Source organism: Odocoileus virginianus, chromosome 1, assembly GCF_023699985.2.
Source record: "Odocoileus virginianus isolate 20LAN1187 ecotype Illinois chromosome 1, Ovbor_1.2, whole genome shotgun sequence".
Taxonomy (NCBI): Eukaryota; Metazoa; Chordata; class Mammalia; order Artiodactyla; family Cervidae; genus Odocoileus; species Odocoileus virginianus.
In genome coordinates this window covers 6,954,379-6,980,723 of record NC_069674.1, presented here as the reverse complement: position 1 = coordinate 6,980,723, position 26,345 = coordinate 6,954,379, and the positions used below count along the sequence as shown (strand labels likewise).

Sequence of the window (26,345 nt, the reverse complement as noted above, 5' to 3'; positions counted from 1 at the left end):
ACAGAAACAAAATTTTGTATGCCACCCGCCCTCTGCCCCACCGACTCCAGCCTCAGACCTGGAAATTCTGAGACCCGTGTCCAGCAATCTGTATTTTAATAAGCATTCCAGGAGATCAGGACACTAAAACTTGAATACTGACTTACGGAAACTCTTTTCTAAAAAACTCCGACCACCTGTCAAAAATGAGAGCACTCTTCCCGGATCAAAGCCTGTGAAATTCTAACATCTTCTTCCTCTCCCATCCATTTTCCAGACTCTTTCTGTTTGCCTTGGACATTAACTCTTATTTTATGAGATCACAACTTAGAAAATTATAAGAAATTTGTAATCCTTAATACATTGGTCTGCCTGCCTGACCCCTGCTGAGAACTGAGGGGTACACTTTTGTTTGCAAACTCTCTTAGATCAGGTTACTTCAACAGGATTCCCAGGATGAACAATACCATATATACTTTGTTACTTAAAGTAATACTTCCTAACCTTGTCCCAGATTCTAGGGGTGCACCTGACCTGAGGAAGGTATCAATTTTTTTTCCCCTTCTTAACCACTCCAGTGTTCTTGCCTGGAGAATCCCATGGACAGAGGATCTGGTGGGCTGCGGTCTAAGCAACTAACACACACACTATGTTAACTGACCTCTATGTTAATTACGTTAACTATGTTAACTTTTGCTTGGATCAAGATATATGGGCTAATCATTTTCTTTCTCCCTCCCTCCCAAGAGAAAAAAAAGAAAGAAAACAAAAGAAACAAAACTGCAGACGAATTTCTAACTGTTTCAAACCTGGAAGAGTTTCCAGGCTTGTTGGACAGAGTGACATTATTGCGAATTGCAGAAAATATAGAAAGTAAAGCTTAAACTGTATACAGCATATTTTACTTTATTTTCTGGCTGCCCCGCACCTTGGGTCCCCAAGCAGAAATGGAACCCACACCCTCTGCATTGGAAGGGTGGAGTCTTAGCCACTGGACCACCAGGGAAGGAAAGCGTATTTTACTCTAGGTGTCTGCACATGAGCGCAGGCTCAGTCGTGTTCCACTCTTCGCAGCCCCACGGACTGAAACCCACCAGGCTCCTCTGTCCATGGGCTTTTCGGGGCAAGAATACCGGAGCGGGTTTCCGTTGCCATTCCCTCCTCCAGGGGATCTTCCCCACCCAGGGATGGAACCCGGTTCTCCTGCTTTGCAGGCGGATTCTTTCCCACTGAGCCACCTGGGAAGCCCGTTTAAGTTTACATTAGGTGATTAAGTGGTTTTCCAGAGTAAGGCTCTGTGGGTTGCAGATGAGAGGAAAACAGGTCCCAGATTGAGTCGTTTATTCCAAATGCCTCAGGGCCTGAGTTAGTGGTGGATTTAGTCCTCTGCATTCAGAGGACCCCCAGCTGGTAGCTGACGGGCAACTGGGTGTGGCAGAGAGGGCCTTCGAGCCGGTACCTGCTGGGAGGGCGGCCCCGGGAAGGCGGAGGAAACCCTGGATCCCCAAAAGGAACGAAGGAGGCAGGGTTGGTTTGTTCAACGAAATGCAGTTTTCTTGAGATCCTTCTCTTTATTCCGGAAAACTAATAAAAGTTTAAAAATACTTATCGATCCCTCCCACTCCACCTTGGCTGTCCCCGCGCAAAATGTATACCCAAACTAACAGTTATTTGGGGTCCATTAGAGGTGTTAAAACGGCAGATCAAGTGCATACACAATTGAGGTCACCCGGCGATGACTGAGCGTCTTACCCCAAAGCCTCGAAGTTTCCAGCGCGTTTCCTTTGTTAGCTTACTGGCTGGAATCCACCCCCCACCCCCAAGCACCCCGCCCGGCCTGGGCCCGAGGATTGGCTCCGCCCGATGGAAGCCTGGCCGGTGGGCCCCGCGGCGCGTGCGGCCCCGGCGTCGACTCCCGCGGCCCAGGAGAGGGCGGGCAGCCCGGCGGGACCCCCGCGGCCGCCCGGGGCGGGTGGGCACCGAAGGCCGCGGGCGTGCGGTCCTTCGGGCTGCAGGGGGCGCTGCGCGTGGCCTCCGGCCCGGCCGCGAGCGCAGCTCTTGTTTAAAGGGCCGGCGGGGCACGTGGCTCGGACGCAGCTCGCGGCCGCCCCGGCAGGAGCTCCGAGGCTGGGCGGCTCCGCTCCGCCTCTCCGCCGCCGCCGCCGCGCCGCGCCGGCCCCAGGAGAGCCGCGGAGCGAGGGACGCGGGCAGCCATGGCCGAAGCGGCGCCCGCCCCGGTAAGCGCCCCACGCGCGGACGCCCAGCCGCCCCGGGCCGCCGCGTGGGCCCGCGAGGGTCTCGGCCGGGCGGCGCCCCGAGCGGCTCGCGGCTCGGCCTCCTCTCCGCCGCCTCCGCCCTGCGCCCGCGCGTCCGGCCCGCTCGGGCCTCCCGGTTGCCCTCGTCCCGGCCGCGCCTTGGGCGGCCCAAACGCCAGGCCGTGCGCGGTGGGTGGGCGGCCCCGACGTCGGGAGACTGGCCCGACTTTGCGGTCACATTTAAGATGACAAGCCCTCGTCTTGGAACCGAGTGGCGGTCTCCTCCCGTCCATTGTCTCACTGGAGGCCCGGCGGCCTGGAGACAGGCCGGGGGGGGGGGGGGGGGGGTGTGGGGTGGACAGGCACCCCGGTCCCATCGGTTCTGTCTGAGGCTGGGGGGCGGGGCGCGCCCAGAGTTGCCCACCGAGTCGAGGCCAGAGCCTGACGCCCACCCGGAATTGGTCCCCTTTCGGGTGCACACGTGCGCTGACAGCAAAGAGAGGGTGTTGAGTGCTGTTTGCTGCAGGGCTTGTAGGCGGGTGTTTTTGTTTTTTGTTGTGGTTTATAAAAGATGAGCAGATACTGGAATGTTGGCTGATAACATACAGTGTGTCCAGTTTGGAGAAAATAACCTTTTGGCGTTTTTTTTTTTTTTTTGGACCTAGTAGAAAAACGTTTGTGAAGCACTCAATCCACCGTGCACGCGTGCTGAGTCTCTCAGTCGTGTCGGACTCTTCGTGACCCCGTGGACTGTAGCCCACCAGGCTCCTCTGTCCATGGGGTTCTCCAGGCAAGAATACTGGAGTGGGTTGACATTTTCTTCTCCAGGGTGTCTTCCTGATGCAGGGATCCCACCGGTCTCTCTTCCGTCTCCTGCGTTGGCAGGCGGGTTCTTTACCACTGCGCCATCAATGCATATCTGTCATTATTAATACATCTTAACAAGGTTTTTGAAGTCTTGGTTTTTCTAGATGCTGATTATTTTGGATACTTTTTAAGGAGGAACTTTCCTTTCCTTAAGGAGGACTTCCCTTGTGGGTCAGACGGTAAAGCGTCTGCCTGCAATGTGGGGGACTTGGGTTCAATCCTCCCTGGGTCAGGAAGATCTGGAGAAGGAAATGGCAACCCACTCCAGTACTCTGGCCTGGAAAATCCCATAGACGGAGAAGCGTGGTAGGCTACAGTCCATGGGGTTACAAAGAGTCAGAGTGAAAACTGAGCGACTTCACTTTCACTTTCTTTTTCTTTCCTCTTTGGTGAGTTTGGTGTGTGTGTGTGTGTGTTTAAGGGCTCTCTGAGTACAAGGGCAAAAAAGAGGATGGAGGTTCCTGGGACTTACAGCTCTGTTCCCTGGGGGAAGCCCCCAGCAAGTCCTTTCCCTGGGGCTACAGGTGTCCTCTTCAGCTCCCACTTAGCCCAGGACCACTTTCTCAGCACTTCTCCTGGCCCTTCTCATCTGCCTGTCTCCTGCTCTCTTGCAGCACCTGAGATCCCCAACACATTTGCCCAACAGGATAGACTTGCCCTCAACTTTCATTAGCCCCTGGTATCACACTGTTAATTTGACTGTCTAGGTACATAACTTTTCTCCAGCACAAGGAAGAACCACATAATTTTTTTCTGCATCCCCATTGTACCTTTGCTGTTGACAGGTATTTCGTCATTGTTATTGAATGAATGTGTTTAATTGTGTAGTCATTCACTCATTCAGTGGGTATTTACTGAGCATCTGCTATGAATGAGGCACTGTTTTCAAAGCTGGGAATACAACGGTGAATAATACACCTTCATGGAGCTGATGTCCCATGGATCTTATGTCCTCATGGGGAACAACACAAGCCGTAACACGGTGCGATCATGGATTATCAGTGCTGTGAAGGAGGGGCTAGCAGGGGACCTAGTTGAGATGTGTCAGTTGGTGAAGGTCTCTGTGAGGCAGTGTTTAAGCTGGAGTCTTACAGAAGGGGGAGCCAGGCGTAAAGAGGCGTGAAGGAAGCTCTCAGGCAAAGGGGGAGGAGAGAGCCAGGTACATCCTAAGGATCCCAGGAGGTTAGGGGAGCTGGCCTGTAGTTAATACCCAGGAGGATATAAGGTCAAGGAGGTAGGCTGGGATATGATAAGACATTTAGATTTTATTCTGGGTACACCGGGAAGCTATCAGTCAGGGGACTAAAATGCTCTAGTCTGTGTATTTAAAAGATTACTGGTCACCCTGTGGGAAATGGATTGCGGGGGAGGAAGGGTGAACTGGGGAAGCCAACCAGGCAGAGTAGCAACAGTTCCGGGGAAAGGTGACTGGGGCTTGGACTAGTCGTGGCAGAGGAGGAGAGAAAAGGATGGACTTGAGATAGTTTCAGAAGGTGCACAGATAGGACTTGATGGTGATCTGACCATGGGGATGAGTACAGTGAAGGAGTGAAGTGGTCCATCTGCCCAGCAAGGCTTTTAGTGAGACGAACTGGGGCTGAGGCCTGGTCATCAGGCCCCGATGTCAGCTGAGGCACTTCAGAAGCTCATTTCTAAGACAGTGAGTTCAGTTCAGTTGCTCAGTCGTGTCTGACTCTTTGCGACCCCATGGACTACAGGACGCCAGGCTTCCCTGTCCATCACCAACTCCTGGAGCTTATTCAAACTCATGTTCATTGAGTTGGTGGGTAGCCGTTCCCTTCTTCAGGGGATCCTCCCAACCCAGGGACCAGACTCGAGTCTCCCGTGCTGTGGGCTGATTCTTTACCACCAGAGCCACAAGGGAAGCCCAAGAAGACTGGAGTGGGTTGCCATGCCCTCCTCCAGCGAATCTTCCCAACCCAGGAATCAAACTGGGGTCTCCTGCATTGTAGGCAGATTCTTTACCAACTGAACTATCAGGGAAGCCCCCAAGACACTGAAGGACAATGTAATGAACAGGGTGGAGCGGAAAGGCCATGTGAACGACTTACTGCACCCCTGAGTTGGACCCAGCGTCAGCTCAACATCCTCCTCGTTTTCAACAACACAGGGCTCATGTTTATTGAGTATTTGCCACATTGGGCATCATGTTAATTGCTTTTTACTAAGACAGTATCATTAATTCTCACAATCCCATCATGTAGGTATTATTATTACCCCGATTTTACAGATGTGGGGTTGGAGTTGAAATGCATAATAAACTTTGCAGAGCTCAGCCAGCTCGTGAGTAGTACCAGTGCCACCAAGCTTCTGAGTGTCAGAGGAGGAGATCAAGACCAGGAAGGGAAGTCACCTGTGCGAGGTGACAGATGCTTTTCCTCTTGATTCCCACTCGCTAACACCCTGGTCCAGCCTGTCCTTGAGGATGGATATCCCCCCTGCCCCCTCCGCTTCCTGCTGGGTCCTCAGGATCCCAGGTGGGGCTTCACCTGGGCAGGTGCCATCCTGAGGTTTCTCTTTGAGATGGACATCTCACTGGACAATTGTGATCATATCTCCCCTTGCTTTTGCTGGACAGGTTCCAGAGAGGGACAGGCCAACAGGTGATGAAAGGCCTTCGACTCCTTCTCCATCACCCCAGCCGGCCGCTGAGAACTCCTACCTCTACTCCACGGAGATCACACTGTGGACCGTGGTGGCCGCCATCCAGGCCGTGGAGAAGAAGGTGGATTCCTGCCTGACCCGCCTGCTGACTCTGGAGGGGCGGACAGGGACGGCCGAGAAGAAGCTGGCCGACTGTGAGAAGACGGCCGTGGAGTTCGGGAACCAGCTGGAGGGCAAGTGGGCCGTGCTGGGGACCCTGCTCCAGGAGTACGGGCTGCTGCAGAGGCGGCTGGAGAACGTGGAGAACCTGCTGAGGAACAGGAACTTCTGGATCCTGCGGCTGCCCCCCGGCAGCAAGGGCGAGGCCCCCAAGGTAAGCCCTGGGCACCGGGGGTGGGACAGCCCGCGGCCCCTGCCGTCGGCGTGCGGGTGAGCCTGCGTGACCCTGTGGTTCCAGGTGCCCGTGACCTTTGATGATGTGGCCGTGTATTTCTCTGAGCTGGAGTGGGGCAAGCTGGACGAGTGGCAGAAAGAGCTGTACAAGCACGTGATGAGGGGCAACTACGAGATGCTGGTCTCCCTGGGTAAGGCTGTCTAGATGACGCTCCGGGCCCCTGTCCACAGGTGGGCCTCCTGCAGGCTGTGTCGCAGCTTTGGCTTCTGTTTCTCCAGGTGTCGCTGTGTCTCTGGGCACCTGAGTGGCATGTGTTCAGTCTTGACCCAGCTCTCTCTATACTCTGCACACAGATTATGCCATCTCCAAGCCGGACATCCTCACCCGGATGGAGAAGGGAGAGGAGCCTTGTCCTGAAGGCCCGTGGGGCGGAGAGGAAGGGAATGAGAGAGAGGAAGCATGCCCCCAGAGGCCAGGCGCTGGTGAGTGGGGGCATGGCCGGGGCTGGGAACAGTCCATGTGTGTCCCTGCCCTCCTGCACTTCCCACACTGCGAGGCCAGGAAGGAGTGCAGGCCCCTTATCTCAGGGTAGGCCATGCTCTGGCTGCTTTCACCCGTTCTACCTACCCCCTACCCCTCACCTCTGGCAACCCCCAATCTGTTCTCTGTATCTGTGATTTTGTTTCTGTTTGTTGTTTAGAGATTTATTTAGTTATTTATTTTTGGCTTCGCTGGGTCTTTGTTCCTGCATGCATGCTTTCTCTAGTTGCAGCAAGAAGGGGCTGCTCGCTAGTTTCAGTGTGTGGGCTTCTCAATGCGGTGGTTTCTCTTATCACGGAGCACAGGCTCTAGGGTGCTTGGGTGCAGTAGTTGGGGCAGGTGGGCTTGGTAGTTGTAGCTCACAGACTCTAGAGTGCTGCCTCAGTAGTTGTGATGCAGGGGCTTAGTTTCTCTGTGGCATGTGGGATGATCTTGGATCAGGGATCCATCCTGTGTGTCTCCATGTCTCCTGCATTGGCAGGCAGATTCTTGACCACTGGACCACCAGGGAAGCCCCTCTTTGTAGTTTTTTTTTTTCCCTACTGCTATACATTTATTAAAAAGGTCAAAAATTTTAAAAGACTAAACATATCAGCAAAGATACGCAAGAATTGGAAGTCCCAAACTCTTCTGATAGGAATACAAAAGGAAACAACCATTTTAGATCATGGTATGTGCTGACGTGCTCAGTTGCGTCTGACTCTTTGCGACCCCATGGACTGTAGCTTGCCAAGCTCCTCTGTCCGTGGGATTCTCCAGGCAAGAATACTGGAGTAGGCTACCATTTCCTATTCCATCTTTGTTTGTTTTTAATAGATTCCATGTATGAGTGAGATCACTTTCTCTGTCTGACTTACTTCACTTAGCAAAATACCCTAAAGTTTGTTGCAGATGACAAGATTTCATTCTTTTTTATGGCTGAATAATATTCCATTATATTTATATGTGTATATATATACATAGACACACACACACACATTTTCTTTATCCATTCATCTATCAGTACCCTCAAGTTATTTTCATATTTTGGCTATTGTAAATAATGCCGCAGTGTGCAGTGATCTTTTTAAGTTAATGTTTTTGTTTTCTTTGGAAAAAAAACCTACATTGCTGGATCTTATGGTAGTTCTATTTTTAATTTTTCGAGGAACCCCTATACTGTTTTCCCTTGTGGCTGAAACATTTTACATTCCCACCAACAGAGTGCAAAGTTTTCCTTTTCTCCACATCCTTGTCATTTCCTGTCTTTTTGAAAATAGCTATTCTGACATGTAAGGTGTCTCATTGTGGTTTTGATTTGCTTTTCCCTGATGGTTAGTGACGTTTAGCATCTTTTCATGTGCCTGCTGCCCATCTGTACATCTTCTTTGGAAAAATGTCTATTCAGATACTCAGATCTTCAAATGTTAATTGAATTTTTTTTGGCTATTGAGTTGTGTGAGTTCTTTATGTATTTTGGATCTTAACCCCTTATCAGGTGAATGATTTGCAAATAGTTTCATTCAGTAGGTTGCATTTTCATTTTGTTGATGGTTCCATTTCTGTGTAGAAGCTTTTTAGTTTGATGTGTTTCCCCTTGTTTATATTTGTTTATATTTAGTTTGATGTTCCTTTGTTTATATTGAATCCAAAAAAAATCTTTGCCAAAATTGATGTCAAGGAGCTTACCGCCTTTGTTTTCTACTAGGAGTCTTATAGTTTCAGGTCTTACTTGGTTGCCTTTCTTTTTGTGATTATCAGCTTTTATCCTCCTATTATAAAAGTCCCCATCAACTTTTCACCTAATGAGTTCAATGGCCATTGAAGACTTGCCTGGATTCATTACTGAATTAGGGTTGTAAAATGGTGAAATTTGGCCATTACTTTGGCACCTAATTCCCTGTTAGGTGCCCTGGCATGCTGCAGTCCATGGGGTCGCAAAGAATCGTACACGACTGAGTGACCGAACTGAACTGAGGGCTTCCTAGGTGGTGCAGTGGTAAAGAATCCACCTGCCAATGCAGAAGGTGCAAGAGATGCAAGTTCAATCCCTGCATCAGGAAGATACCCTGAAGGAGGAAATGGCAACCCACTTCGGCATCCTTGCCTGGAAAATTCCATGGACAGAGGAGCCGAGTAGACTGCATTCCAGGGAGTCACAGAGAGTCAGACACGACTAAGCATGCGGGCATCGGCACCTAGTAGCTGAAATTCTTTTATAAAGAATAATTTCCCTAACCAGCTCTTTTAATTACCTTGAAATATAGTCTGTACAGAAAAGGCAGATTAGTCGCTTAAATACTTTTCATCAATTTTTGGAATGAAGAGTTGCTTCCTTAGAAGCCTCCAAAGGTGACCAATACTTGGGCTTTTCTTTCTTCCTTTTTTTATTATTATAACTTTGTAGGTGAATATTTTATACATGCAGTCCTTTGCAACCATTATTTTCATGCTTACATTGTCCCATTCTTGGCTCTTGGGAACCCCTTCAAGTTGACCTTTAGGTCATTTTGATGTAACTTCAATGGCATTCAGACACATAAGATGTTGTATCATTTACATTCCCATCAGTGTTGTGAAGGAGGGCCTCTTTCCCCACAGCCTTGCCACTAGGGAATGTGGTCAGACTTGTAGGATTTTAGTCTGTGTGATAGGTAAGGAATATTTCAGTGTAGTTTAAAAAAATAGATTTTTTAGAAATAATTCACAGACTATACAGTTCACCCATTTTAAAGCATACAGTTCAGTAAAAGTGAAAGTGAAAGTCGCATCTGACTTGAATTCTCCAGGCCAGAATATTGGAGTGGGTAGCCTTTCCCTTCTCCAGGGGATCTCCCCAACCCAGGGATTAAACCCAGGTCTCCAGCATTGCAGGTGGATTCTTTACCATCTGAGCCACTCGGGAAACCCAAGAATACTAACGTGGGTAGCCCATCCCTTCTCCAGTGGATCTTCCTGACCCAGGAATCAAACCGGGGTCTCCTGCATTACAGGCGGATTCTTTACCAACTGAGGTATAAGGAAAGCCCCTTTCACTTTCACTTTCGGTGGTTTCTAGAATATTCATAGATAAGTGCAGCCACAGTCAATTTTATAACATTTTTTGTCACCTCAGAAACAAACCCTATGTCTTTCAGCTATCACCTGAACCCCTTCCAAGCCCCCTAGTCCTAGCAACAACAAACCTGCTTTCTGACTCTCTAGATTTGCTGATTCTGGACATTTCATATAAATAGAATCATATAACACATGATCTTCCACGTCTGTCTTCTTTCATTTAGCATGATGTTTTCAAAGTTCATCTATATTGTACTGTGTATCAGCACTTTTTTTCTTTAATCAAATACGTATAACATAAGATTGACCATATTAACTCCAAGTGTACAGTTCAGTGATACTAAATGCATTCACATGTTGTGCAGCCGTCACCAACATTCATCTCTTACTCCTTTCATCTCGTCAAACTGGAATTCTGTTCCATCAAACAATAACTCTCTCCCTTTCTCAGCCCCTGGCAACCACAATTCTCCTTTCTGTCCCTATGAATTTGAGTTCTCTCAGTAAGTACTTCATGTAAGTGGAATCATAGAGTATTTGTCTTTGCGTGACTGGCTTATTTCACTTAGCATAACATCATCAAGTTTCATCTATGTCATAGCATATTGTTTGAATTTCTACCTTATTAAGGCTTTTATTATATTGAGGTAGTTTCCTTCTATTCTTAATTTTTTTTCATAAAAGGATATTGAATTTTGTCAGATGCTTTTCCTGCTTTAACTGAGATAATCATGTGTTTTTTATTTTTCTCCCCATCATTCTCAGTGTGGTGTATTCCATTGGTCTAGTTTCACATGTTGAACCATCCTTGCATTGCAGGAATAAATTCCCACTTGGTTATGCTATTTAATCTCTTTACTGTGCTGTCCAATTCAGGTTGCTAGCATTTTGTTAAGGGTTTTTGCATCAATGTTCGTAAAGAATATCAGTCTGTAATTTTCTTGTAGTGTCTGTCTGGCTGTGGTACCGGTGTAGTTTTATTTGTTTATGGGCCATTTAAATTTTTCATTCTGTGAAATATTCATGTCTCTTCCCTTCGGAAGCTTTTTTTAAAAATGCATATTTCCTAGGGCCACCCAGAACTCACTGATGGGAATCTTGGGGGTGCTCCCCAGGGCATCTGTATACAGAAGCCCGCTGGAGGACTTGGGATTGGGAACTGCTGTCAAACTGTCTCGAGCCAGGACTCCCTAAAAAAAGCCAGATTTTTGGTCCTGTGTGTCATGGTCCTGTCGGATAACTTCACATGCTATATGTGCCATTTCTTTTTCTCTTTAGCCTGGAATCTAGTTACTAGACCATCAGTAAGGTTCACTTCATTGTCATACCCTGTGGCTGACCTGATGCACCAGGTGACTGCAGACTGGTGACTGCACCAGGTGCATCACTGCAGGTGATGCACCCAGCATCCTGGGAGGCCTCTGTGTCACCCTTAGAGTCACCGATTTGCATTCCCCAGGCCTTCCTCCATACCCAGAGCAGATCCCCGGCCCGGTCAGCCCTGCCCAGGAGGAGCCAAAAGAAGATCAGGCCCTGGAACACCAGCAAGACTGGGAAACAAGGGTGACCCCGCCGGAAACGGGCACTGGTGAGTGAGGGCCACTGGGCAGCCGTGCCAGCAGGACCCAACAGGCAGCCTGAGAGCGCTGCAGCTCGAGGGCGGAAGAGACGGCTGGGGGCGGGCTGGCCGCTCTGCGCGGACAGGCTTCCCAGGAAATGGCCCCGAGACAGGCCTTAGAGGTGCATTTTGCTGGGAACATAGGGTATTTTCAGCAGGAGAACAGTCTGAGCAAAGGTGTGGGTTCCTCGGGTATGCTGGGGGCCAGATACACCAATTTGGCTAGAGTGAAGAAGGGCGCAGCGGGGGGGCGTGGGCCGCTTCAGGGTGTGAGGGCCGTCACGTCAGCGGAGCGGCACAACTCGTGTGTCTGGCACGGTGCCAGCGTGTGTGTCCCTCTGAGTGTCCTCTTTCAGAAGGCCTCTGAGGGCTCTGGCTCCAGTCACCCCTCCCAGTGTTCTGTGCTTTTGCTTAAGGGAACATTCTTGCCCGTCCTGTCACAAAAATGGATTATAACCCAGAGAGCATTTAGCAGATAACCCAGAGCCTTGTTTTCTGTCTCCAGACTGCTCTTTTGCTAACTTGGCGTCCCCACTCCTGCCAGCCTACCCATTCAGTCTCTGGGGTGCTTTCTGTCCGTTTACTTCTGTGCATCTTCCCCACTGGCTATGGGTCCCCCTGAATATGGGTGACACGCTCCCCCCAACTCCCTGTGTCCGTCCTTCCCAGCCAGGGTGTCAGAGGACTAGACCTTCTTATTGTCCCTGCTCTGGCGCTGGGCCCTGGGGCCTCCCCAAACCTTCTGTGCTTTGGAGGCCCATCAGGGTGACCTCCCGAAGCTTAGGGCCAGTTGTTAGCACCACCCGCATAGGAGCTGGGGGCATGGCCTTCGCTGTGCTCTTTTCACCTCTGAGGCAGAGGTTGGGGGGCTGGAGGTGGGGACCCGCTACCCTCCGGACAGAACGTGGCGCTTCCTCTTCCTGGGCCCGGGAGCTGGAGCACATCCTGGGCCTGCTAGGGGATGGCTGTGTCTCCTTCTGGGGCCAGCTGCTGGGAAAGGCCTTCATGGGACTCTCTCTCACAGGGCCCCCAACTGGCGTCAGCATTTTGCCTTCAGTTAAACAAGAGGAAGACTCTTCAGATGGGGAGTCACCAACCTGCCCTCCCAGGGACATCCTGCCCAGCTTGGGGCCAGGTGAGTGAAGGGAGGGGGCTCTATGGCCTCAGCGGAGCCTCGGGAGACTCGGGGGCCCTCTGGGAGTGGGGGCGGGCTTGCATGATCGACTTGGGGAGGGCTTTCCTCCCGAGGGCGCCCCCCTCACCCCCAAGTATTATTTCCTGGGGCGTTGAGGACCCCGGTCACCTGTGGTCCAGTTCTTCCCCATCGCTATCTGCTCTGGCTGGGAAGGTGCTGCTTGCAGACAAGCCATGAGCTGCCAGGGGGCGGTCTGGTGGCAGAGGCCGCCTCATGGCCGCCCTGTGACACAGCCCAGCCACACCGCCTCTCACGTCTTACAGTTTGAGTGTGGTGGCCTGTGACTGAAATTAGTTCTTCCTGCTGAGAGTCTGTGCATATTCAGTAAACCGGCCTTACACCCTGATAAGCAGGAAAAAGTAAAGCGATTATTGCCTATACTGGCCCAATAGAAATGGATCCAGCCTGCTCCCATTCCACCCTGGTTCCAGCTTTGGGGGAGGCACATGTGTGATCTGGGTATCCCTTGGGGTTGTGGGTGGCTTCAGATGAAGAGACTTGGGAGCCTTGCCTCTTCAAAGAAGAGGGCCTGAGATCCTCACTAGTTCCTAAGCCCGAGGATACCGTGGCAGCCTATTCAGTGCAACAAGGTAAACTTTTGAGGTAAACTTTTACCTCAAAGTTTAGATGATTCTTAGGCTCTTAATGATTCTGTAGCTGGACGAGTAAGTTAAAAACAGAGGGTCATTTCTAACATAGAAATGAGGTTCTGCCATGAGTTATCTGTGAGGACTCCTAGGTGAGCCCTGAGCAGAGAACCCACAGTCTTGCTGGGGGCTCACCAGTTAACAGCTCTCATCCTCAGTGGCCTCCCAGCTTGTGGTTTAAACTCAGGCTTCAGTGACAACGGAAACCACTCCTGTCCTGAAATTTGGAAGTTGCCCGTTGAGGGTGGAGGTTTTCGTTCTCATAAGCAGGGGTCCAGGTTCGCTGTCACCATGGAGCCAACTGTGTGGTCTGGCAGCTAAGGCTGGCGGATGCTGGTCTGGGGGTGGGGGGGCAGCCAGAGAAGAGTGTGGTTGGGGGCTGGCTCCAGAGGAAGCCAGAGGAGCAGCAGTTGGGGGATGTGGGTGAACGCAGGGCTCCAGGCAGGACTGAGGCCAGGGCCTGCCTCCCCGGCCATGGGGACCCCTGCGAGCTGGTGCTGAGACCACCCATCGCTGCCTCAGTCCCACCTCAGAGTCAGGTGGGACCCACACTGAGGCCCAGCTGGGACGCCCAGGCCTTGTGCTTGCTTTCTGTCACCTGAGAGCGTGGGGCGGGGCAGGTGGTGGACGCTTGGTGTGGATTTGTCATGTGGCCCAGTAGCTCTGGGCCGGCCAAGTCACCCGCTAGCTCCAGGCATGAAGGCCCTTATAGTCAGGGGGCCGTGAGGGCCTGCAGGGCTCATTGTCATAGATCAGAGCTAAAGTTCTCAGAACTTTGGAGGGTCCCGCGAGGCCAGAGAGTCTCAGGGTTGAGGATAAGGGCCTTTGTGTCCTCTTCATTTTCCACCCATCTGTGTCCTCTGGTCTGACCCCTGGCCCCGGCTCCTGGTTTTGCAGCGTGGTTTCCCTGCCCCAGGCACTCTGGAGCAGGGGCTCAGGGAAGGCGTTGTGGGCCGGGCTGGTGTGTCTGGAGCCTGGCTTGGGTGTCAGGGGGCCCGGTGGGGGGCTGGGTGTGGCCCGCCCCGAAATCAACGCAGACTCCATTTGCTAGGGGGCGGCGCTGTGGTCATCAAGACAGAAGCACCATCCGAGGACGAGGACGAGGACGAGGACGAGATGACGCTGGAGCCGCCCTTCCCCGGGGCATCCCCGAGCCAGGCCGCGTGTGGAATCCCCAAAGGGCCCAGGAGCAGGACCGGGGGTTCTGGCCGGCTTCACGCGGGGAGTGTCCCCCAGGCGCGGGCAGGGGACCCCCGGCCCACGGGGGCCGGGGCCCAGACGCCCCGCGTCCTCCCGCGTCGGCGAGAGCGGGCCTTCCCCTGCCCTGACTGCGGCCAGAGCTTCCGCCTGAAGATCAACCTGACCATTCATCAGCGGAGCCATGTGGAAGAGGAGCACCGGGAGGCCCAGGGCGGCTCGCCCACCGGGTGGGGGGACGCGCACTCGACATTGGAGCCGGGAGAGGTGGTGGTGCCCGGCCCAGTCATCCGTTGGCTCCCCGAGCGCGAGAGCCGGCGGCCTTTCGTGGGGCGGAGGCCGGCGGCCGCCAAGGTGTACCACTGCAGCGAGTGCCTGCGCTTCTTCCAGCAGCGGAAGAGCTTGCTGCTGCACCAGCGCCTGCACACGGGCAACAGTCAGGGCTGGCCCGCCTGCCCCTACTGCGGCAAGGCCTTCCGCCGGCCCTCCGACCTCTTCCGGCACCAGCGCATCCACACCGGCGAGCGGCCCTACCGGTGTTCCCAGTGCGGCCGGGCCTTCAACCGCAACCACCACCTGGCGGTGCACATGCAGACGCACGCCCGGGGCCAGGTGGGCCCGCCCTGTCCCGGGCCCCCCGCGCTCCTGGGGAGCCCGCCGCGGCCCCGGCCCAGCCACTCGGAGGAGGGCTGACCAGGCATGCGGACATCCTGGGCAGGACCTTCTCTTTCCCCGCCCCTGCGGAGCATTTCCACTCGTGCCTGACGCTGGTTCCTTCTTATGGGATGGCTCTGGGGAGACTTTTTTTTTTTTACCCCTTTTATTCAAATGGGAAGCCGTGGCCTTTATGGTGACAGACTGTACGGGGTGACCAGATGCTTTAGTTCCCTAAGGTTGTCACTTTTTGCTGCCTTTTCTACATTCCTGACTTATAACGGCTCCATTAAGGCTTAGGGGAGTCCGCGCTTCGGTGGGGGCCTTTGACCGGTAGCATGGATGGACAAGAGAGCCAGGGTGATAGGCACATTGAGGGCCTGGGGTTTCTCCATCAACAAGAGACACAGCAGAGTGGACAGAAAGCCTGAAGAGGCTCTAGAAATTTGAATTTGTTACTGTTATTTTGAAGCTTTTTTAAAAAATAGTTTTTCTGAGTGCTTTTGTAATTATTGTGTGTGGTTATGAAGGGGACCAAGATCTCCTGAGGGACCGGAATTGCCCTGCTGCCTCCTTGTGTGGGAATGGCAGAGGCGCTGTCCAGGCCAGCCTGGGGATGCCGGCTGATGGTGGTGCCGCAGCTGCTGCCCTGGAAACCAGTTGTCTTCCTAGATGTGTGTGCTTGGCCCAGAGTGATTCCCAGTAATTCCTGTTCTTTCCCCAGTGGGTGTTTGCATCCATGGTTAACTCTGGTAATCAGCTGAGATTGGGGGGGGAACTGAAGCCTGGAGTGGATGACATTTCCCCCAGGGTCTCAGTATTCTTGGTTGTGCATGCTCCATGGACCTCACCTGGGGGTGGGCGGTGGGAGTCAGGTGCACCATGGGCCCAGGAAGTCTTTCTCCTACGGGAAGGTCCTACTCAGAGTGAGGCTGGTGAGCCAGAGTGGACTGTGGGATTGCCAGGCCTGACTTGTCACATTAAAGGACGGAGTGTCCTCTAGAACCTGGGGCTCATGGCAGAGTTAGGCCAGGAGATCTAGGTGAATCTTTTAGCCACCACCAGCCTCACATTCCTTATCTGTCAAAGGTGTTTATGACCCAAGTGCATCCTCCTCCACATTAGAGTGGTCACGGTCATAATAGATTTGGAGGCAACGGAACCATAGGAAGCCTATTTTTGACCTTCCTTTTACCTTCAGGGCCCCCTTCATCTCCAGGTCTTTTTCCACTCAGAATCACTCAAGAAGGACCTTTATTTTCCAGAGCGAGTGGAAGATCCTTCAGGTGCAGAGTGAGATGAGACTCCCTTTGGGCCATATCCCGCAGGAGCCCTCAGTATCTCAGTGGAACAAAACTCTTACCAAAGCAAAGAGGTTCAGATGGGCAGTTTGGACAATAGCATTGGGCCTCAAGGAGATGTCCTGATGGCAGCTAGCTTATTGTGCCTCTTAAATCATACCACTTTGGGTGCTACCTAGAGAGCAGCCTTTGGTTTGGCTGATTTCGAAGCTGCAGTCGGGTCCTCAGCTGTTCTGGTTGTTGTCTTATCTGTCTGGCACTGTGTGGATCGTCCAGTGTTCAAGCCTGCCTCCAGGTGCCTGGGTCCCTGGCTTTGCCACTTCTGTTGCCTCGCTCTGACCCTCCTTACCTCTCCTAAAGTCCTGAGCAGAGAGGGGACAGATGGAAACACTGCTGTCATTTCTGGGGCAGAGTATACACGTCAATGACAGCTCAGCCAGGCCTGCCATAGATTCTGTTTGTCTGTTCTTGCATCCTCCAACCCTTGCCAGAGGCCCCACAGTCAGGACTGGGCTGTCAGCAAGTGTGCAGACAGGATGTGGTGTTAGTGTAGCTGATGAGAGCTTAACCCTCAGCTGCAGAGCTAGTCTCAGGTGTTTCCTTGGGGATGCCTCAGGGCTCAGAGCTTCTAGGCCTTTTTAATGCTTAATGCCCTATGTAAATAGAGACTCAGACCGAAGGAGCGATCACTATGCACTGGTGCTCCCCCTTCCAAAGCACTCAGTGTTTCAGGCTCCAGGCTAGGCCCTGCAAGTTTGCATGGCACTCAATAGGTGTTCAAAGGACCTTTCTTTACACTAAAATGAATCAATGGAGGCTGCGTGACCTGGTAGGATGGAACCTGGTTTGACCCCAGACTCCAGCTCTGGGTCTCGGGTGCCTCGTTCATAAAGCAGAAGTTGGGGTTCTGGTGTTAAAGGCCCTTAAGAACTATGACGGTGGCAGAACTTTGGCCGCATCATTGCTCAGTAAATAGCTGGACTCGATGAGTGCACGTGATCTGGTTCTTGTTCTCCGGGAGTCAGCCGTGGTGTGGGAAGTCTCCGCCCCTCACTAGAGTGGTCTGCTTAGGAGGACCCCGGGGCAGTATTAGGGCTCACACCAAGGGGTGGGGCCTCCGGGCCGGCCAATGGGGGTGGGTGCTGGGTTGCTGGGCTTGCTCGCGGGGGGCGAGGGGAGGGGCGGAGTTTCCTGCTCTGGCCAATGGGAAGCTGCCTCTGGCGAAGGGGTGGGACCCTGCTCGCAGGCCTTGGGGAGGCCTTCGACGCGCTCAGTTGATTCACTTGCTGTCCTTCCAGGAGGTTCTTGTGTTCCCGCGTGCCTCCTGCAGCCCGCCAACCAGCGAGCCCAAGGGCCGGCCTGCGTGGGGCGTCCGCAGTGGAGGCGGCAACTCCCTGGCCTGGCCCCACAGTGTTGGGTCATAGCTGACGTGGCCCAGCTTCCGTGAAGGTGGCCCTTGCAGACCATATCCTGCCCGGACCCCGCCCTCCTGGAGTTGGAGAGGTTCAGCCTGGCCAGTGTCAGTCGCTCAGTCGTGTCTGACTCTTAACGACCCTCATGGACTGTAGCCCACTGGGGTCCTCCGTCCATGGGATGCTCTAGGCAAGAATACTGGAGTGGGTTGCCATTTTCTTCTGCAGGGGATTTTCTCGACGCATGGATCGAACCTGGGTCTCTCTTTGCAGGAGGATTGTTTACCATCTGAGCTATAGCCTAGGTAGAGGAAGGGGAGGTAAACAGCACTTGAGGCTGAAGGGCGTGCAGGGTGTCTGAGCTCACAGGATAAAAATCCCTTCTTTCTCGGCCCCGGTTTGTTTACCTGTAGACGACCAGATTTTCGAGGTTCCCGCCAGCCCTGACATTCTGGGATCCTGCTCAGGATTGGGGTGTGGGGCGGGTGACCTGACTGTCCTCACTCCAGAGATGCTCCAGGCCCCTTCCTGGATCTCTCTTTTAGCTGTCACCCCTCTGAGGGCTTCCCTGTGGCTTAGGCGGTAAAGATCTGCCTGCCATGCGGGGAAACCCAGGTTTGACCCCCAGGTCTGGGAGAGCCCCTGGAGAAGGAAACGGCAACCCACTCCAGTATTCTCGCCTAGAGAATCCCATGGACAGAGGGCCCTAGGGGGCTACAGTCTGTGGGGCTGTGAAGCGTCCGACATGACTGACACTTTCACTTTTCCTCTAACTGACCGTGTCAGGGAGATCATGACCCATTCACATCGCCTTCCTAAGCTAAGGTCAGTGATGTTGTCTGGGGAGGTGATTTCCACTCCAGTCCAGGCCCTTGGCTTCCTTCTGTCAGCAGTTTTGCCTCTAGCTGTGTGAGGGTCCTGTAAGACTCTTCTGGGTCTCAACTCTGATTCCTATCAGGTTGTATTTGGGTGTCTGCTCACTCTTTCATGCAAATCACCAGGGTGTCCCTCCTCTTGCTGCAGGAGGGGGTCTGTGTCATCGAAGACTTGGGGCTAGTGTCTCAGCCTCTGGTGGTGTTACCAAATTCGCAAGCCATGTGCCAGACACACAGTGAAGCCCATCAATACTAAACATTAGAGTTTGGAACAGAGATTTATTACAGATTTGTACGAGGAGATAGGTGGCTCCTTGCCCTAAGAACCCCAAAATTACTGAAAGCTTTCAGTAAGTCCCCTTAAAAGCAAAAGATGAGGGAAGGGTGTGGTTAGTTGCAGACTTCTCGGTGTCAGATCCTTTGTTCTGGAGGTCTGGTCATGGTCAGGTAACGATGTTCCTATAAACCTCTACCAGATGAATGCTATTCTCTGTCCTGACAAGAAAGGGTAAAGCCCCAAGATACAATTTTCACCCTCCCAGGTCCCAGTCCTGGCTAAGAGAAGGCAGATCCTAGTTGGCAGCTCCTTCAGGGCCAGGTTCCACACCCTGCCCAGCTGTCATCCCTGAGGGAGCCAGGCATTCAACCCAACTGGCCCCCAGTCTCCTCAGGCGGCCCAAAGCGGGAGACCAGGTCTCATAGACTATGACCAGACAGATGGTCACTGCTATTGGGTCACAGAGACGGGTGGGGGAGAGGTTCACCACTGCCTCAAGGCCTGGGATGAGGCTGATGGAGGGCCTTAGTAAGGGCTCTGGAGCCCCTCAGGACACAGTCCCCAGTCTGTTCCCTGGGCCCTCCAGCTCACCCACTGGCCCAACAAGGATGGGTAAGCTGAAGGGCCTCCAGGAGAAAGCCTGAATCTCCCTCTTAGCTCACTCTCCACGTGATGACCACCACACCACTGACCCTTGACTGAATCACTTCCCCTGTGGTCCCTTGCCGACAGTTACCAGTGGCAGGTAACCAGTAGCTGCGCAGGCCAAATAATGGTGGCTCACTGACGGTTGGAGGCTTGTGGGCGGGGCCCACTGAGGCACCAGCAATGGCTGCGCAGGACCTGTTGCCTAGTAACAGGATGCAGAGTAATGAGGCCCAGCAATGGCTGGCAGCCAAGGGCCGTGCTCATCCTGCTCTGTTACAGTTTGACTGAGCCCATCCCTGCCCAGTGTGACAAGGGCTATCAAGATGAGACTTTTTTGAACAGAGCGCAGCCATTATTGTGTGTGGCTTAACCTGTGCCCCGTTGCCAGGCAACGGTTATGGGGGGCAGGTCCATTAGTGGTCCTGCTCAGCCATTGGTGGGGAGTCCTGCTCACCCATTGCGGCAGTTGGGCCCCGCCCACAAGCAACCAACAGCAAACGAACCACCGACAGTTAGTGGGCCATTTAGCCAAATGCCGGTAGAGTGGTGGTGGTCAGGCAGTGAGGTAAGCAGGTGAGCGGAGGGGCACCCCGGGAACAGGCTGGGGGCTGTGTCCAGCAGGGCTCCAGAGTCTTCACCAAGGCCACTGACAGGCCTTGAGGCAGGCCTTCCCCGCCCCTGTGATCTAAAGGCAGTGGCAGTCTTTGTAGGATGCCCCCGCCATCAGAGTGGCCTGAGGGCCAGCTGGGCCATGGGAACAGTCTCCCTCAGCGATGATGGCTGGGCATGGTCTGGGGACCCAGCCTGAGGGAGCCAACTGAGATCGGCCTGTTCAGCCAAGACCCCGGACCTGAGAGAGCAAAAGCTGTGTCTGGGGACCGGGCCCTTCCTTGTCAGAACAGAGGTTAACATTTGTTAGAGATTTACATTAACGTGTTTACCTGAGTGTGACCTGACCTCGGAGGACAAAGGATCTGACACCCAAGACATTTGTAGCAACTCACCAGGCCGCTCCCTCACCTTTCCTAGAAAAGGGCTTTGCTGAGGGCTTTCAGGGAGTTTGGGCTTTTTAAGGCATGAGCTACCTGTCTCCTTGTGGGATCGTCACTAAACCTTTCTCTGTTCCAAACTCCGACATCTTGGTATTGTTCAGCTTCACTGCGTCAGACACATGAACTTGTGTTTCGGTAGCAATTTTTCTGTTTCTGAAGGTAGAGGAGTCACCTCCTGGTAGACACAACTTCAAAGTGGTTTAGATCCATGCCTGGAGGCCAGACTTGTGAGGAGATCAGCTGTTGTTCCCTAACTGTGAAGGCAGAACCTGCCTCCTCCAGGCTACACCTTATACTGGGCAGAGTCCAGATTCCGAAATGGAGCAGTTGTGCTGTGGGAGAATGCGGGAAGGGACAAGGGTGTGGTGGCCGGTCAGCCACACGGGCCTGCAGAGCTGATCCCATCTTCTCCCTCTCCTCCCTCATAGAGGGTGCCACCACCAACCCTTGGTGCCCACCCTTGCAGAGATGGTGTGGGCAGACCCTGGAGCCTGGGTCCTCAGGATGAGGGCGGGCCTGGCTCCCACCTTTGCCTGCGGAAGGCAGCCTGGCATCAGGGGTCCATGTTTGTGGAGAAACGGAGACAGAGGAGGGTGGGATGAGCTGCTTGCGGTCACACGGCCAACTGTTAGGGCAGGTCCAGGGAGCGGCGTGCCACTTACCACACAAACGTCGCCGTGGCAGGAGATGGAGATGGTCCTGGGGGTGTGGGGGAGGTAGACCAGACCCCCTGTCCTGAGGTCGAGGAGGGTGTCATACAGCAGAGTCCTGATGGCAAGGCGATCGTGGGCTGGAGGGTGGCCTGCCTCTGAGACCTTCTCTGACCTGTGTCTGCCCCCACGTCTCTCCGCACCTGCTCTCAAGCCCTCACTCTGCGCTCCAGCTTCTGCTTTCTTCCGTCTTCTCCTTGGCTTCAGTCTCCTTGTGAGAAGGTGCTGAGTCTTCCTGGAATGTCCCCAGCACTTAACACAGTGCCTGACACATATGAGTAACAAATAACGAGTGCTTATTAAATAAAGGACGAACCAAATAGGAGCTCAGTTTTCTCCATCTTTCAAATAATAGCATTGGATGCAAGGCCCAATGCCATTTTCAAGGCTTTTTTTTTAAAAAAAAGAGGAATCTTTTATTCAAATGACACAGGGCAAAGTGGGACCACCTTGGTTGAAGCAGGGGACAGGACTCCTGGAGCCCTGTTCTCTCAGGACAAAAAGGATCATGCCAAGACACCTGTTTCTTGCTTTCTAGACTCTGATATTAAATGAAAAACAAAATAGACTCTGATATTTTCTTTGGGGAGAAAAGCTTGCCTTTAACCTGGTCCTTTGAATAGGTAAATTAAGTCACCATGAGCTCAGAACTGGGAAGAAGGTGTGTACTCAACCAGGGTGTTGAGTAGGTCACATGTAAGTCTGATGGTAAAAGTAGCATTTTCAGACTCCTGCTGGGGCAGGGTGGCCCCTGTGGTTTCTGACCTGTCTGTGAGTGCTGTTACTGCAGGAACCTGGGTGTCACTTCCTCCACAGCAGGGCATAGAGTGAGCTAGGCCCAGCACTGCGCTCAGCCTGTAGCCACTATGGCTGGGTTCCTACAGCAGATGCGGAAGGACTGGGCTGTTTGGTGGTTCCCATGGAGATGCCAAGCAGGCAAGTCCTGGTTGAGGTGCCCTGGGAGCAGAAGCCCCCAGCCCCGGCTCAGCTCTGCTGAGCTGTGGAGCCCGGGGGGTTGCTCCTGAGTGGAGGCTCAAGTGAGCACTGGGTGGTGAAGAAATGAGGTCCAAGGGGGACCTGGGGTCCACCCTGGGATCTGGGAGGTCCCTGAGGTTTCAGCAATTACTTTCTTGCATTCCACCCTCTCTGGAAGCTTTTCCAGATTTATCAGGAGATAGCTCTGCTTACTGCCTGCCCCTCCACCCCCCGACCCCCAGAACAGGCCCTGCTCTTGGGAGCTGCTTCCACACCCTCTGGCTCAAACCTTGGGCTGACAGTGCATGAGCAGATTGCTTTATTTACTCATGTTTCCAGGGCCTGGCTTCTCCTACTAGGACTCAAGGCAAGGTGAGGACTGCAGACTGCATTCTCCTTCAGGAGATCTGGGTCGCAAAGTTCCAGCATGTTCCTCGGGGGATTCAGAGGCAGGTCTACACTGGAGAACCAAGGCTAGGGAACCCTCTGAGCAGAACACTAACCAGCCTCTAAGCTTTGAAAGTGTTTTTTTTTTTTTTTAATTCTGCAAATGTGTTTTTACAAGAATACATTCTCACCAAGAAAATGTGTGCAGATGAAGCTGAAGGGCTCTCTGTGCCTGCCACCCTTCCATCCCCCACCCTCTCCCCCAGGCCCCCACTATTTTCCTTCTGGTGTGTAGCCTTTCAGGCTTCTTCCTCATGCATTTTCATACACGTAGGTAGTGCCGAAAAACACAGGGTTTAGAAACCACACACAGACCATACTCTGTGTATCATTCTGCAGCTTGCTGTCTTCACTGAGGAATATGTCCTAGGGATATTTTCCTGTTGGCACCTTTTGATCAGTGGCACCCTCCGAGCACCTGGACACGGCTGCATGGTAGGAACTTGGTTGTTAGAGTCCTGCTTAGGTGTGGTCATCAGTAACAATAAACAACTAGAACTCAATGAATTCAGTAAAGTTGCAGGATATAAAATTAATACACAGAAATCTGATGATATCTATACACTAGCAAAGACCAGAAAGAGAAATTAAGGAAACAATCCCGTTTACCTTCACATCAAAAAGAATAAAATACCTAGGAATATGCCAACCTAAGATGACAAAGGACCTATATTCTGAAAACTTCAGGACACTGATAAAGGAAATTGAAAACGATACAAACAGACGCAAAGATATAGCATGTTCTTAGATTGGTACAATCAAAGAATTTTAAATTCTTAAAATGCCTGTACTACCCAAGGCAATCTGCAGATTCAATGCAATCCCTATCAAGTTGCCAATAGCATTTTTCACAGAACTAGAACAAAATAGTTTAAAATTTGTATGGAAATGCAAAAGTCCCGGAATAGCCAAAGGTATCTTGAGAAAGAAAAAGAACCTGGAAGAGTCAGACCCCCCTGACTTCAGACTATCCTACAAAGCTACAGTAATTAAAACAGTATAGTACTAGCACAGAAACAGACATCTAGATCAATGGAGCAGGATAGAAGGCCCAGAAATAAACCTATGCACCTATGGTCAGTTAATTTTTGACAAAAGAGGAAAGAAAATACAATGGAGAAAAGACAGGCTCTTTAATAAGTGGTGCTGGGAAAACTGGACAGCTATATCTAAAAGAATGAAACTAGAACATTCTCTAACACCATATAAAAAAATAAACTCAAAATGGGTTAAGCACCTAAATGTAAGACCAGACACTATAAAACTCCCAGAGGAAAACATAGGCAGAACACTCTTTGACATAAATTGCAGTGTATCTTCTGGATCTTTCTCCCAGAGTAATAGAAATAAAAACAAAAAATAAACAAATGGGACCTAATTAAACTTAAAAGCTTTTTCACAGGAAAGAAACGAGAAATAAAACAAAAACAACCTACAGAAAAGGAGAAAATAGTTACAAATGATGTGACCAATGAAGGATTAATTTCCAAAATATACAAACAGCTCATACAACTCAGCATCAAAAAAAAAAAAAAAGAAAATAACTCAATCAAAAAATGGGCAGATGACCTAAATAGCACTTTCTCCAAATGTTCAACATCGCTAATTATTAGAGAAATGCAGATCAAAACAACAATGAGGTATCACCACACAGAGACCAGAATGACCATCAGAAAAGTCTGCAAACAATAAATGCTGGAGAGGGCATGGAGAAAATGGAACCCTCCTGTATTGTTGGTGGGGATGTAAATTGGTACAGTCACTATGGAAAAATGGTATGGCGTTTCCTTAAAAAGCTAAAAATAAAATTGCCATATGATCCTGTAATCTCACTCCTGAGCACATATCCTGAGAAAATTCTAATTCAAAAAATACACACCAATGTTCATTGCAGCATTGTTTACAATAGGCGAGACATGGAAGCAACCTAAATGTCCACTGACAGATGAGTGCTGTGTATATATACATATATATATTTAAAAAGAATGAAACAATGCCATTTGTAGCAACACAGATGGACCTAGCAATTATCATACTAAGTGAAGTAACCCAGACAAATACCATAATATCATAGGATATTGCTTACGTATGGAATCTAAAAAGATGCAAATGAACTTATTTACAAAATAGACTTAGACCCACAGACACAGGAAAGAAGCTTACTGTTACCAAAGTGGAAAGGGGTGGGGGAGGGGTAAATCAGGAGTTTGGGATTAACATATACACATTCCTATATATAAAATAGATAACCAACAAGGACCTACTGTACAGCACAGGGAACTATACTCATTATTTTGTAATAGCCTATCAGTCATGTCTGACTCTGCCACCCTATGGACTGTAGCCTGCCAGACTCCTCTGTCCAAGGGATTCTCCAGGCAAAAATACTGGAATGGGTTGCCATGCCCTCCTCCAGGGGATCTTCCCCGACCCAGGGATCAAACCCGGGTCTCGTGATGTCTCCTGCATTGGTAGGCAGGTTCTTTACCACTAATGCCATCTGGGAAGCCCATAAGGGAAAGAATCTGTGAAAGAAAATATATATGTCTATATATGTATAACTGAATCAGATTGTTATACACCTGAAACTAACTCCACATTGTAAGTCAACTACAATTCTTTTAAAAAGTGTGGCCGCCAGGAGCAAGTGTCTGGGCTGGCTGTGTCAAAGTTTCCTCCATGAGCTACAGAAAGGGAAGAGCAGTACCCTGTAGTCCTGGGGACATGATCTGGCATAGTGTTTCAAGATCTGGGTGGCCATTAGATATTGGTGGTCTGTAATGATCTCCATTCATTCATTTATTTAACAACAACAACAAAAATGTGCCTACCCTGGGCAGGAAAAAGGAGCAGTCATTATTCCCTGCTCTTAAGGTGGGCCTTAGAAGTTGGCACGGGCCTTCCCTGGTGGTCCAGTGGTTAAGAACCTGCCTGCCAATGCAGGAGACACGGGTTCAATCCCTGATCCAGGATGATGCCACAGGCCCACAGAGCAACTAATCTGGGCCGTGTAGGGCATCCGCTGACTCCAGCAGCAGAAACGATAGACTGCTCTCCTCCTTCACATGGTAGACTTGACTGGTGACCCCAGAGCTGCAGAGTTGGCCCCCTGGGCTGTGTCCTGGCTCCCCTTGACTTCTTTCAGGGGAGTCACCCTCCCTCCCCATACTGTAGACAGGGATTCTGAGTTGGGGGCACACACATTCTTACATGACATCACTCCTGAAATGGTTGTATCACTCAACTCCCCTTGGTTGTGCTAGAACCCCAATCAGGCCAACAAGGGTCTGGCTCTAGGATTTTTCAGAATTAAACACTTTCCTCTCTGGCATCCCAGGTGTGGAGACGTACACCTAGAGGTGTTTGATGTGGGAATCAGCTGCCTGGAGAGGTTTGTTTGCGAGATTAAAGCTGATTTGAGAAGGAAGCAAAGAAAAAAGCTGAAAGGAGAATCTTGGTAACTTTTGAATTTCTGGAAGTCAGTTTCTTCTCTGATCTAAATTTCTTAAAGATTTGTTTTCGTGTTCATCCTCAGTCCTGTCCAACTCTTTGCAACTCCATGGGCTGTAGCCCACCAGTCCATAGGATTGTCCAATCCCTCTGTCTATGGGATTCTCCAGGCAAAAGTCCTGGGGTGGGTT

At 51.5% G+C, this 26,345-nt stretch overlaps 1 protein-coding gene across 1 annotated transcript; it reads left to right on the top strand.

The window, feature by feature from the left end:
• The first annotated feature begins 1,837 nt into the window (after positions 1 to 1,837).
• Positions 1,838 to 17,294, top strand: ZNF783 (zinc finger protein 783). Its single transcript, XM_070459593.1, has 7 exons — positions 1,838 to 2,216; positions 5,701 to 6,099; positions 6,184 to 6,310; positions 6,474 to 6,602; positions 11,156 to 11,284; positions 12,339 to 12,449; positions 14,208 to 17,294. Exons 1-7 carry the CDS (start codon positions 2,193 to 2,195, stop codon positions 15,044 to 15,046), a joined length of 1,758 nt encoding a protein of 585 aa, XP_070315694.1. The 5' UTR covers positions 1,838 to 2,192; the 3' UTR covers positions 15,047 to 17,294.
• The last annotated feature ends 9,051 nt before the right edge of the window (positions 17,295 to 26,345 follow it).

What these genes read in the sequence shown, in the direction of transcription:
- ZNF783 (XM_070459593.1), top strand. Translation starts at nt 2,193, where the DNA reads ATGGCCGAAGCGGCGCCCGCCCCG. An exon ending in CGAGATGCTGGTCTCCCTGG is followed by an intron (nt 6,311 to 6,473) that starts GTAAGGCTGTCT and finishes CTCTGCACACAG; the next exon opens with ATTATGCCATCTCCAAGCCG. An exon ending in CCTGCCCAGCTTGGGGCCAG is followed by an intron (nt 12,450 to 14,207) that starts GTGAGTGAAGGG and finishes TCCATTTGCTAG; the next exon opens with GGGGCGGCGCTGTGGTCATC.